Below are 13,617 nucleotides of genomic sequence, written 5' to 3'. Positions count from 1 at the left end.
CAGACACTTTAATCATGTTTTATTTGATTTTCACCTGGCACATATGTAAGGGTGCTTCTTTACAGGTAGTATGTTTAGTAAGGTTTTTCATTTTAAAGTTTAGTGTTTTTGCAGCTAGTGAATAAAAATCAAGCAATCTCACTTTAGGGCCAAAAATGCTTATCGGGGCAGTAATAGTTTACTGCAGTGTAATGAAGCTGTGGCCATGTTTTTAGAGCTTTGCCTGTGCCTTCTTTAGTTGATCTCTGAGTTCCAAATAGGCTATAGAGGAGAGGTGCACCTCATCTGGTCCATCAGCGATGCGCAGAGTCCGCACATATGAGTACCTGAAGACAAATGTAATATTGGCATCATGGAAGGCATTTATCAAAGGCATTTACCATTAATGTGTTGGGACGGGTCCAAACTTACATCTGTGCTAGTGGAACGTCTCCAGACACACCTGCACCACCATATACCTGTATGGCTATGTCCACCACCTTGCAGGCCATTCTTCCTGCTGCAACCTTAATCATAGCAATCTAGTAGGCAGTGATAAAGATAAATGTTAGAGTTCAAAAGACCACAGCCCTTTCCCAATTCCATCCCACAGTGATTTCAAGCTGGGATTGCATATGCTATATTGCCAAAAGTATTCACTGATCTATCGAAATCATTGAATTCAGGTGTTTGAATCACTTCCATAGCCATAGGTGTATAAAATCATGCACCTAGTCGTGCAGACTGTTTCTACAAACATTTATGAATGAATGGGTCGCTCTCAGGAGCTCAAATCAATTCTAGTGTGGTCCTGTAATAGGATGCCAGCTGTGCAACAAGTCAATTTGTGAAATTCTGAGCTATTGACTATTCCATAGTCAACTGTTAGGGGTATTATAATGAAGTGGAAATGACCACTCAGCCACAAAGTGGTAGGCCATGTAAAAACAAAAAACAGCATGGTCAGCAGAGGCTGAAGTTGCCAACTTTCTGTAAAGTTAATCGCTACAGACCTCCAAACTTCATGTGGCCTCCAAATTAGCTCAGGTAGAGTGTCTAGAGGGCTTCATTGAATGGGTTTCCATGGCAGACCAGCTGGATTCAGGCCTTGGATCACCAAGCACAATGCAAAGTGTCAAATGCAGTGGTGTAAAACACACTGCCAGTGCAAGAGCAGTGGCGAGGTTGGTCTTTGGAGTTATTGAGTGATGACTGGAGTGTCTGGAATCTGATGGATGAGACCGGATTTGGCGGTTGCCAGGAGAACAGTACTTGTCTGACTGCATTGTGACAACTGTAAAGTTTGGAGGAGGGGGGATTAGGGTGCCTTAGTTCCAATGAAAGGAACTCAATGCTTTAGCATACCAAGACATTTTGGACAATTTCCAGCTCCCAACTTTGTGTGAGTTTTGGGATGTCCCATTCCTGTTCATGATTGCGCACCAGTGCACAAAGATAGGTCATAAAGACATGGATTAGCGAGTTTGGTACAGAAGAACTTTACTGGAATTCACAAATGGACTTCCAGAAGAGTGGTCAAAAATTCCCATAAACACCTCTATTATGGGATGTCACTCAAGTTCATATGTGTAAAGGGAAGTGATTGAATACTTTTGACAATATAGTGTATGTCATGATAAAAATGACTTTCAAAAAAAATAAAAATATCCAAAACGCAACAGAGAAGCCATTGGTTTTAGAAATACAATGTTATTGTCCATCCCAAGTAAGATATCAGCACATTTATATGTGTTTGTTTTGTTGTTTTAAATGTGAGGGTCAAAAATAGTTTTACCTCCTTACGAGCTGCCCGACTGCCTAGTGTATCCAGTGCATGAGCAGCATTGAGAGTAAGCAGGCGAGTCTGCTCTATCATGAGACGGCACTCTGCTATCCAATGAGCAATAACTTCCTGGACAATAGATAACACAGAGATCCATTAGCTGCATCTAAAAAGCTGTCCACTAGGTGTCAACAGTAGGACATCTCTCAGCACATACTGCCACAGCCCCAAGATTTAAATCTGGCATATCTCTTGGGTTCTCTCTTTGCAATACTGTACATGTTATTCTATTTAGGCAGAATAAACATTCCCAATGCTGGCAAATACAGAAATGAATTTAACTTGCTATAAATGGCACAAAAACTGCGATTATAAACCCCATTTCCTGATATTTTTCTTCTTCTGTATGCTGTAACCCCAAAACTGGCAGAAAGCCATCAAAGCTCTGAGAACCTCTCCTTCAGATACAGCTTCACTCACATGCTGGTACAGTTGTTTTCCAAAGGTGTGTCTGGTGGCAGCCCGCTGGCAGAGTAGCTCCAATGCCAACTCTGCTAGTCCGACAGCTCTCATACAGTGGTGCAGCCTGCCTGGCCCCAGGCGACCTTGGGCAATCTCAAATCCCCTGCCCTCCCCTGGAAACCACAACAGTGTAACACAGAAAGAGAGATAACAGAAGAGGCCGTAATTATCTCATTCACAAAATGTCAAGTCAACACTGCTTTATCGTTCAAACATATTCTGTTTCTTGGGAATATAGACAAAACAATAAAGGCTTTTACCTAGAATAATGCTGGAGGCGGGTACGCGCACATTTTCAAAATGCACTTCAAAGTGGCCACCATGGATCGCATCTGAGAACAGATACAAGGATTAAATCGTGTCAGGAAAGCTCAGATGTCATCTCTGCACGCCCATACTGTGGGGAAAAATAAACAAGGACAGATGATATCATTAACTTACCATCCTGACCGAACACAGTGAGTGGTCTGATGAGCTTTACACCTGCTGTGTCCATAGGTACGAGGATCATACTGTGCTGGCTGTGCCTAAGAGACAGGTTTACAGCCGAAGCATGTGATGGAATTATACTTTGAGCACAGTGGCCATTTTCACAGGTTTTTCACGCAGCTATAAATATGATACTGATGGGAATCTCCATTCATTGCAAGCAAGGGTGTGTGCCTTTTACTGCTGACAAACCAAGGAGAAGAGTTATTATATTCTGGGTGTGGTTGTTAGGAATTTCTTTTAATTAATATCCTAAATTATGCCAATTAAACTTCAAGCAAAATTTAACACACACAAGAATCAACATTAGACCGACTTTTTTCCCCCCTGTGTGTTATACAAACATCAGGGCAGAAAGCTAGACCGGTGCTAAGGGGCATGCTGGGAAGTAGGCTGTGTCTCTAAGCAAAGTCCATTTCAGTTATATTGGCAGCAGAAACAGAAGAAGTCTAGTGGGACAAATGGCTTCTTAAAAAAAAGTTCAAAGGAACACACAAAACAATCTCACATAAAACCAAAACTAGAAATGAACAATACTAATAAAAATCCTGTTGTGGTGAAAAACATGACATCAGAAAACTCTGGAAAAAGGCAGAAACAAATCTTTGCGTGTTTGTTCCCACAAAGAAACGTGGACGTATATTTCACATAACTGTTCTGCTGACCTGATGTTTTCATCCCGAATGCCGCTCCTGCACATGACAATGGCCACTTTGCACTGGGGATTGCCGGCACCTGGCGGGACAAGGCAAAAATCCTGTGGGTCATTTACATTCAGGTCACGTTGCTTTCTGGTGCAATAAATCAATGGGGCTGGTAACTTTTCAGCGACTGCCTCCGTCCTTAACCAGTCCATGACCCCTACTGCGGCCGGAAACTGCGAATTTTGCTGTCACGGATGTGGTAACCATGTGGTTGCTTAATAATGTTAATGACGACAACCGGTTTCCTGAGTTAGTTTTTTTTTTTCCACTCCTCAAATACAGTAACTTTATTACTTTATTAGTAATAAAGTTTGAGATTTGAGATTAAAAAAAAACATCATAGAGATCCTCTAAACAAGATATTACAAAAGTGGTCACAGAAGGAGCAATTGCAGAATCCTTTGGAATTTCCCTGGTTGAGAGTCCACTTTGAGACAAACCCTAAGGGCACAAACAGGGGGACCAACTGATGGTGTCGCCTTCCTGTTTAGGTTTTGGTTCAGCTGGCACAACTGTCCCCTCCAGACAGGACATATGGACACCAGACAGCAGCAGACATCTTTAGTTTAAGAGCTCTCACAACACGAAAACCACGCGTGAGAGCATGTGAATTCTTAAACTTGATTTGACAGGGGTTGAGGTTTTGCATTTACTCTCTGGCTACAGAAACGCAAACAAACAGTAACTGATTATTCTCAGACTGTAGCGAAGAACTTTACAGCAGACACCACCCATAAACCACATTTAGGAAAGCCCGTTTGGCCCAGAGGCAGGTGAGGTTTTCCTGTGAACCCATACATAAGGGTCCATGATCCAAAGCATGCCCATGCATGTCATATCATTCCTGGTATGAATTTAAACCTTCCCAACCCAGTAATTAGACTTCCTGACAGAATGCTATGCAGCTGATTTTTCCAGAAAAAAAAAGAAATCAAGTCAATATGCAATTTTAACATAGCTAAAGGCCCCTTTTCCCCTCTAATGAAAACTAATGTTCCTTTTCTTTGTCTGACTGGAATTTTTATGGATACATTTCATTATTTATTTCTGGCCCAAATCCAATTGTCTTGTATATTTTTGTTTGATATATTTATAAGAGTGTGGCAGTCAAAAAATAGCTGAACGTTTCTGAGGAAGCAGAAATAAGGAAATAGTAGAAAAAACAAAACAAAAAAACATTACTCTAGTTTCACTTGTATATTTCAAATGACCAAAGCTGCTGCTACTAGGAATGAGGCTGGTGAAGTATGTACAAAAAGAAAAGAAAAGAAAAGGACAACCACCAATAGGAACTCCCTGTGTGTAAAACAACCTCTCTTTATATGGTGCATTGCACAGCACAGCATAAGAAAACAGACGACTCAAGGAATTTGTATTCGTCTTAGACATGTCTCCTTGAACCTGATCCACACTCAAACACACACACACACACACGTGCGTGCGCACACGCACTCACACTGACAAATGCTACGTCTGTGTTACGTGGTGAAGGGACACGCTCCTACAGTGTCAGAAGTGAAGGGAGTGGGGTTGGCTGAAGCAGAGATTAGTCACTGCAGTGCCAGAGTGCATGCAACCTTTTTCCTCAGAATACACAACAATAAACGGATCAGTGTTAACTTTACGGTTCTTGGACAGGAACAGAAACACGGTAAGAGCATTTTGACTTTTCTTTCATACCCTTTAGTGTAACGTATACTGACAAGAGATATACTCCTTATATTCCTTCCTTGAACTTTTGTTTTTTTAAATAATATTACACTTTTAAATCTTTAAACTACATCATTAAATACATAGCTACATTTTACATATACTTATTATACACAGAGATATGTGATGTTGTGCATTGTTGTTTTACTTAGTGAACGGTTAACTTTAGTCTTTGACTCACAGTCAAAGTCCTGCTTGGTATATTTTATGACTAAGCTTCTTTATATTACCTCATTAACACTGTTGTGTTAGGTTTGTGTTGCTCTGCTTTTCTCCTGAGCGCATAGCTCTTTGTAAACAAACTGTTCTCTTACTCTTCTACCTAAATACAGGTAGTATATCATTATTACTATAAGCATTGTTGGACTATATCAACTTTGTGTCATAGATTTTGCTTAACTAAAGATTATAAAATGCACAAATTCATAGAAGGTGTACACAATAATGCCACTCCCATGCCCGTGTTCGACACCTTTGAGCAAAGCATGCAGAAAAATAACTGAAAAATATTCATATATTTTCGATCGACGGCTCTTTATACAACAATAAAATCACCTGCATTTGCGATATCATTACTCATGTATGTTACCAAAGCAATATTGACTTAACTCAACTACAAAAGTTTTCACCTAAATACATTTTCTATGTATATCCTAGTGTCATACCTGCTATTGTATGTGTATATTATAAGCTGCTCTATTTATTTATAATATTTTGTCTATCTATTATATGTCCATTTACATCATCTTCCATTACTTTATTTGCACTGATGCCACTACTGTGCATAGGTTCAATTTTTTAAAATATCCTTCCTGGAGTGTCCTTTTATCTTTTTTCCATTTTCTTAATTCCTTTTATTCTACATGTATGTGCAGTACACATATAATTGATAATAAAATCATTTTAATCTTTTTTAATTAATTTGACTAGTGAAATCCAAACAGCCAAATAGCTGCTGTGAAAACAAACAAAAAAAAAAAAAATCTGAAAAAACCCCCCAGCTGACACACGAAGCCCATCTGTAGCCAAAAGTCAATATTTGACATTTTTTCTGAACGTTCCAGTGAACATCTGCTTCAGTAACTACTACTCCCAATTCAGAAGAGAGACACTTGTTATATGGCTCGTTAAGGGACTGCTGTCATCTTTGTAACAAGTGTGAGTTGCCAAAAATGCTCTTGACGTGCAAAATATTCAATGCATCACCTCTTGGTCCTCAGCCAGACGTTACATCATCCGCAACGTAACATGTTTTGCTGTTCGGAGTTCGCACTTTCCTCAATTCTTCTTCCTCAGGAAATGAACAAAAACCTGAATGAAAAGGGATTTATGGTTTCTAATATACAGGGGAACAATACAAGATCTGTCCTTGGAGCTCAGTTAGTTTTTTCAAGGGATTATTGGATCTAACAGAAAAAAAAAAGTATCTATTTGTGACAGTAAAAGTATCCACGCAGGCACAGTATCCCACTTGCTAATGCTTGAGTGAGATCCTTACTGGCAGGGAACAGCTTGGCTAACACAACAATGGGTCTGAATGAAAGAGTCACATCAATGGGACATCCTGTTGAACCAGCAAATGCCACATATAGTAAAAACCAACATCCTGGATTTTAATCTGGCAGAAAAAGATCCCGCACTTGCATGACATTCTCAGGCCTTTCTCCGCATACTTCCTCCTCACTAAACTTTAAAAAAAGACCAGAAATTGGATTGGTGTTAACAAGCTCCAAAAAAAAAAAAAAAAAAAAAAGTCCTGTGCATTGCATAATAGACATCATTAGTTTGCAGAACATCTTTTTCCCTGTAATTAAAGGATTAGCAAATCAAAAGCTACCATTTTCTGGAGTGTGTAGATCACTCAGCACCCACTGGAATACAAAGTAATTCAATTCAAAAACTTCACTAAAAGATGTGTAACTCTATTGTCTCTCTTTTTTTCCCTACTGGAGTTCATTCAAGCCCACACGCTCATTTCTGACAGGCTGAGCTAAAGCCATTAGGGAAACCATGCAGGAAAGATTCCTCTGATGCAGAACACACAAAGAACTCGCCTTTCCTGTTCCTGGTACAAAAAAAAAAAAAGGGGGGGGTTCTTGTTCTGTTAAATGATGCCATACATGTTAATGATGGACAAGAACTCAATTGTTGGTACTCAGAGTAAACTAAAAAGGTGGAGCTTTTAAAGAAATGTTTCTCTTTTTTTCTCTTGTATTTTTTTCCCACAGAAAAAGTATGGCCGACTTTGACTATCACCACGACGATGATTCAAATGAAACTTACGACTACAATTATGAACACACCATCTGTGACAAGGAAACAGTGCGTTCCTTTGCCGGCGTCTTCCTTCCGGTCATCTATGCCCTGGCTCTGATAGTAGGCCTGGCGGGAAACGCCTTGGTAGTGGTGGTTTACACGTCACGGCTGAAACTGCGAACCCTGACGGATGTGTGCATCCTCAACCTTGCCATTTCAGACCTGCTGCTTCTCTTCACCCTGCCTTTCTGGGCAGCCGATGCTGTCCACGGGTGGATGCTGGGTACGGCAGCCTGCAAGCTCACATCCTTCCTCTACAGCACCAACTTCAGCTGCGGCATGCTGATGCTTACGTGCATCAGTGTGGATCGCTACCGCGCTGTAACCAAAAATCCAACGGACAGAGCTGGCACCAGATCCCAAGTCAGGAGACAGTGGTTCCTGGTGTGCCTCATGCTGTGGACTATAGCCAGTATTCTCGGCCTTCCTGAACTTATCTTCTCCACAGTGAAGCACACCCATTACAGGATCAGCTGCACAGCCATCTACCCGCACAGCATGGCCCGACCTGCAAAGGCTTCCCTGGAGCTGCTTGAGGTGATCCTGAGATTTGTGATACCTTTCCTGGTCATGGTGGTGTGCTACTGCCGAGTGGGACTGGCGCTGAGTAAGGCCGTCGCGGTGCGACGAGAGAAAAAGTGGCGAGCCCTGCGGGTCCTCCTGGCTGTGGTGGCCGTATTCCTGCTCACCCAGCTGCCCTACACGGTAGTCAAGCTTTGCCGAGCGATGGACATCATTTACATGCTCGTGACCGACTGTGATGTCAGCAAGGGCTTGGATCACGCTATGCAGGTGACAGAAAGCCTGGCTCTCACCCACGCCTGCATTAACCCGCTGTTGTACGCCTTCATGGGGTCGTCCTTCAGGAGTCACGTTCTAAAGACTGCCAAACACCTTGGACAGCGACTTGGAAGGCACCAGAGACACGTCAACGAGGAGCCCGTGGAGATTGCGCTCCAAGCGTGTAATCAAACCCAATCCCAGTCGGATTCAGAAGAACAAGACACCAGCACCTTTACTATTTAAGACTGGAAATATTTATCTATTTTTTTGTAAACTTATATACAAAATTGCATGTACACAGTATAAATATATTTACGTTCCCTTACTAACATGCAAGACAGATCCCCATAAATATAAATGTTAATTCTCAGTTTAATAATTGTATATGTACAGTGAATTTATATGCACTAACCAGCAAAGTATTTTGTATAAATTATGTATTTTGTTAAATAAAAGAACAAAGTTTTCAATAACACGCATCTGTCGCAACTGAGTGCAGCTGACGCTCTCGTTCTCGAGTTCTTTGCAACTAATCGAATACAGCTTTACAATCTACACCGCCTTAAACGAGCTCATCTGCGTCTCATTTCATTACATCCCGTGGTTTTGGGTTGGGATGACGGATGACTTGACTGCACAGTGGGTGACCCATCGAGTGGAAAAACATTTGGCAAGCAAAGACAGGACAGCAACCAGCAGGAAGCACCCCACCATGCTATCAAAGCTGAATATTGTTTGGAGAAGTTTAAAGAGCGACTGCTGTTTTCATCTAATCTTCTTTTTATCCTTTCAATAACACAAGTTTTATAGTTTGCAGTAAAACCCAATCCACCGTTTTTTTTCCAGATTATGCTTTAAACTTAGAATCTAGGCTCAGCCCTTTGCTGTAGATGGGTGATAAACCAAGAGGTCAAAGTTTACTCAAGCCTTTTTACACAGCAACAAAGAAGAGTCAAAATTCTTGATCACAACTCCCACAAGTACCTCATGAACATCAAAGACAAACATGAATTCACTGTTTACCATTCTTTCCCTCTTGTTAGTCATTCTTTTCCAGAGCAATGCCTTAGAAGCGTGATTGAATGATCCCCAAACTAGGTGTGTCTAGCACATGTTTAGGACACAAGTTGAATAATTTCTAAACAGAGAAACGACTGGATAAACAAACGTATTAAAGGTGCATATCATAAGACAACATAAGCCAAAGTAAGCCCCAAATCCTGCATGATTCCGCTTACCTGAACTATGCCTTTGAAAGTTATGGTAAAAACACAGTTGGATAGGTGTTTTCATCTTTTTATTTCCTGAACAGTAACACAGCCTGGCCAGATGGTGTTGGAGTTGAACTCAGGATCTGCTTGCTGTGAGACAACAGTGCTAACACTGCTTATTTTTTTGGACTTATCATATTGTGGCCTGACTGAAGCCAAAATGATTATGTCTTCTGTAATTCCACTGACAATCTCACAGCTACTGCTAATAATGAAAAGCATGTATATCAGCTCCGTGAGTGTGTATGCAAATACAAACGCCTGTGGCTTGAAGATAAAACACTAAACGTCTGGGAATCATTGTAGTGCATTAACATGCCTATGGGACCAGCTTCAATAGCTTCCACACCGCAAAGCTGTACTGGAAATGTCTATAGACCCTTCCATCTAGCAACAAACTGCCTTTTGCACCACACAGCTTTAGAGAAAAAGGGAACGCGAAAGTGCGTGTGGATTATGGACAGCATTTTTTAATTTAAGGGTTATTTTCGGTAGCTTTTAGTTATGATCGGTAATTCTAAGAGAAAGCAGCAGTCAAGAGATCGCAACTAGGAATGCTCTGCGATTATGACGTAATACAGCATGAAAAAGTCTGTCGTTTCTGTTATTGGAAACAGTGCTGCACAAATAAAGGCAGAGATCCATCTGTTTAAGGATTCCCAAGTACTTGGAAATCATATTGTGGAAAACACCCATAGCACATCAGTGAGGAACTGCGAGTTCATATTACTTTTGTGATAGGAAAGAATGAGTTTTACCATAAAAATAAAATATCTGAATACAATAACCACTGGTTTCACTTCTACTTTTGTTCGAACTAAAGTTGGACTGAATATATGGAAATCTTGTCTCACTCAAAAACAAAAAAAAAAGGAAAAGAAAAGACTGATTTCCACTCAAGTATCATACGTTTTGCAACAAAAGTGACAATGGGTCACACAAAGTATGAAAGAACCCGCAATCACACCCACATTCTTTTCCGACAGAGAGATATATTCATGCGAGGAAAGGAAATTCTCATAACCCCAGAAGATTTGTTTCTCCTGATGGAATTTTCACTTCCAGTCAAAAGAAAAACATTCGAAAAGGACAACATAACCGCCGATGAATGATAAAGTCAAACTGTGCGCTAGATAAAAATGATGAGCTGCAGAAATTCTGCTCAATTTATTTTTTAAAAACTGCAGCATTTCAAGCTTTCAGTTGCGAAAAGAAATTCCAATTAATAAAAACAACAAGCCGCTGCTTTCATTTAACTTGGAAGCGAAGCCCTCGGAGTACACAGACTCTGCAAGCGTCATTCGGGTCTAAGGAGGTTACGCGGGAAAACAAAACCACTACTCTGAGTTTTTGACATTTAACTATCACGATCAAATCAAGTCAAACAGGATGTTAAACACCAAGCTTGTTTATAAAGACAAAGATAGTCCAAATGACCAAGAAGAACAGTGATTCACACATGAGTCACAGATTTGTGTTAACCTCCAGAGCATTAACACACAGACTGAGGGCCTACACACACGTGCCTGTGAGCATGAATGCAGTGTTAGTAAGATTTACCCAACAGTTGTAAATGTTTGCAAAAGCACGTTTATTTTACGATTTTAAGGCCAATTTCTCTTTCATTATGACTCGTATATAATGACTCATTTAGAAGTAAGCTGATGTCAGCTGATTTAGTGGATCCATGACCTTACAGTGCTGTGAAAAAGCATTTGCACCTTCCGGATTTTATTTATTTTTCATTTTCGTTTGCATATTTGCAAAATATTTTAGATCATCAATCTATTTTTAATATTAGGCAAATATAAACCAAGTAAATTTAATTTATCAAGGTTCAAACTTTTTTTTTTTTAAATTCAAACCTACCTAACCCTGTGTGGAAAGGTAACTGCCCCCCCTAAACCTAATAACTGGGTTGGACACTCTTGGCAGCAAGAACTGCAATCGAGCTTTTGTTATAACTGGCTGTGAGTCTTTCACATCACTGTGGAGGAATTTTGGCCCACTCTTCTTTGCAGAGCTGTTTTAATTCAGCCACACTGGAGGTTTTTCGAGCATAAACTGCCTGTTTAAGTTTATAGCAAAGCATCTCAATCTGATTTAAGTCAGGACTCCAAAACCTTCATTTTGGTTTTTTAGCCTTTCAGCGGTTCACTTGCTGGTGTGTTTCTGATACTTGAGCTTCAGGGAATGAACTGATGGTTTAACATTCTTGTTCAGGATTTTCTACTAGAGAGCAGAATTCATTCTTCCATCAGTTACGGCAAGTCGTCGAGATCATTACACTACTATCACCATGCTGCTGGTATGATATTCTTTTTATGAAATGCTGTATTAGTTTTATGCCAGATGTACTCAAACCTTCCAAAAAGTTCAACTTTTGTCTCATCAGTCAACAGAATATTTTCCCAAAAGTCTTAAGAATCATCAAGATGGCTTTTTTCTTGTTAAATGTGAGATAAGCCTTTGTGTGTTTTTGGTCACCAGTGGATTTCTCCTTGAACTCTCCCACACATGTCATTTCTGTCCCGACTCTTTGTTACTGTTGAATCATGAATTCTGACCATAACTGAAGGAAATGACATCTGCAGTTTTTTAGATGACGTTCTGGGTTCATTTGTGACTTCCTGGAAGAGTCATTGATGTGCTCGTGGTAGGCAGGCCACTTCTGGGAAGGTTCCACACTATTCTGTTTTTTCCATTTGTGTATAATGGCCCCCACTGTGGTTCACTGGAGTCCCAAAACCTTATAAATGGCTTTGTAATACTTTCGAGCCTGATAGACGTTGATGACTTTGTTTCTCAGCTGTTCTTGAGTTTCTTTAGAGTAGGGGTGATGTGTTGCTCTTTGAGATTTTTAACCTATGTCACATTCGTTTGATGATTCGTTTGGGAAATAGGCAAATATTTTTTCGGGGCACTGCAACTGTTTGCAGCAGCACATTTATTTTAGGATTTTAAGGCCATTTTGTTGTCTTTGAAAGTTGATTCATGTGTGATGACTCATCATTTAGAAATAAAATGCCAGTTGATCCATGATCCTATACTGGTTCAACCTGTTGGAAAACTGAAGCCAGGTTTCTCAGAAAGGCATGAAGCCAAGGTTTTTCTGACTTTTAAAATTATTTATGTTATATAATCCTTCCCGCAAGAGTCTGTTGCTCTTTTTTGTTGCCCATTTAAGACATTTATGATCAACAACACTTTCAGGTTCACCCTTTTAAAAACATTCTTTGGTTTATGGGGACTTGCTCTAAAATATTTTAAAGCAGGGATTGTGATAAAACAACTGCTTGGTGTTTACAGACTTTAGGCTCTCTAAAGTAAATGCAATGAAATCACACGAGCCACAGCACTAATTTCTTCTCTGTAGCTGTTGCACTCAGTCCTGCTGTTTATGTCAAATCACACCTGCAACATTTCATTAATCTTGCAAACTTGGGACATTTTCCAGCTGACATCAGCATACTACAAAATTCCTGTGGGGTACTCCCTGCAACATTAAGAATCTCCAAGGCCACAATTTGCCATGGCGACAGGAACAAACAAAGTTATGAGCTAACAGCAAAACCAGTTACTTCCGGCATCCTAAACTCAGTACACATGGGCTGGAGCACACCCATCTTCAAACTTGGCCCCCATTCAAGTTTCGTACATAGCTGCATCGTTGACAAAACACTAATAACACTCCAAACTGCTTTTGTGGCAGTTCTGCCAAAGCTGATGTCTCCAGGAGACAAATGAACAAACAAATGCCAGCTAAAAAAAACAAATACTTACCGCTGCTCCACCATTTTTTCCCATTTATGATGTAGTCGTCTTTATCCCTGTGAAGACTGCACTCCATGTTGGTTGCATCACTGGAGGCCACATCAGGTTCTGAGGAGGGGACCACAGGAAGTACTATTTTACAGGAAGTACCACGACAATACTGATAACATATCACAATACTTAATGAAACTCAACTCAGACTCATGTTTTTACACGTCTGGTAACCCAAATTATCTTAAGCTTCCCTTCACAGCCAAAGGGTTCAAATATACAGCAGACGTTACCA

General features: G+C 40.3%; 2 protein-coding genes across 2 annotated transcripts in view; one reads left to right on the top strand and one right to left on the bottom strand.

Annotated features, from left to right (window-relative positions):
* Positions 1-2: 2 nt before the first annotated feature.
* Positions 3-13,617, bottom strand: part of acad11 (acyl-CoA dehydrogenase family, member 11) — a 20,451-nt gene continuing 6,836 nt past the window's right edge. Inside the window, exons 13-20 of the mRNA XM_085468271.1 lie at positions 13,341-13,439; positions 3,439-3,508; positions 2,726-2,811; positions 2,545-2,616; positions 2,243-2,397; positions 1,775-1,891; positions 412-521; positions 3-326 (exon numbers count right to left, since the gene is read on the bottom strand). Of these exons, the coding sequence (XP_085324397.1) occupies positions 212-326; positions 412-521; positions 1,775-1,891; positions 2,243-2,397; positions 2,545-2,616; positions 2,726-2,811; positions 3,439-3,508; positions 13,341-13,439 (824 nt within the window). The 3' untranslated portion in view covers positions 3-211. The remainder of the gene's footprint in view (positions 327-411; positions 522-1,774; positions 1,892-2,242; positions 2,398-2,544; positions 2,617-2,725; positions 2,812-3,438; positions 3,509-13,340; positions 13,440-13,617) is intronic.
* Positions 4,970-10,089, top strand: ackr4b (atypical chemokine receptor 4b). The gene is made up of 2 exons (XM_085468275.1): positions 4,970-5,128; positions 7,416-10,089. Exon 2 carries the CDS (start codon positions 7,423-7,425, stop codon positions 8,527-8,529), a length of 1,107 nt encoding a protein of 368 aa, XP_085324401.1. The 5' UTR covers positions 4,970-5,128; positions 7,416-7,422; the 3' UTR covers positions 8,530-10,089.

Source organism: Copadichromis virginalis, linkage group LG9 (assembly GCF_057382275.1).
Source record: "Copadichromis virginalis isolate Kocher_CV1m ecotype Utaka linkage group LG9, C_Virginalis_male_GT1.1, whole genome shotgun sequence".
Lineage (NCBI taxonomy): Eukaryota > Metazoa > Chordata > Actinopteri > Cichliformes > Cichlidae > Copadichromis > Copadichromis virginalis.
Note: the sequence above shows the minus strand (reverse complement) of the source record. Positions and strands in the feature narration are given on the sequence as shown.

Coding starts and splice junctions, on each gene's coding strand:
- ackr4b (XM_085468275.1), top strand. CDS start 7,423: ATGGCCGACTTTGACTATCACCACGACGATGATTCAAATGAAACTTAC.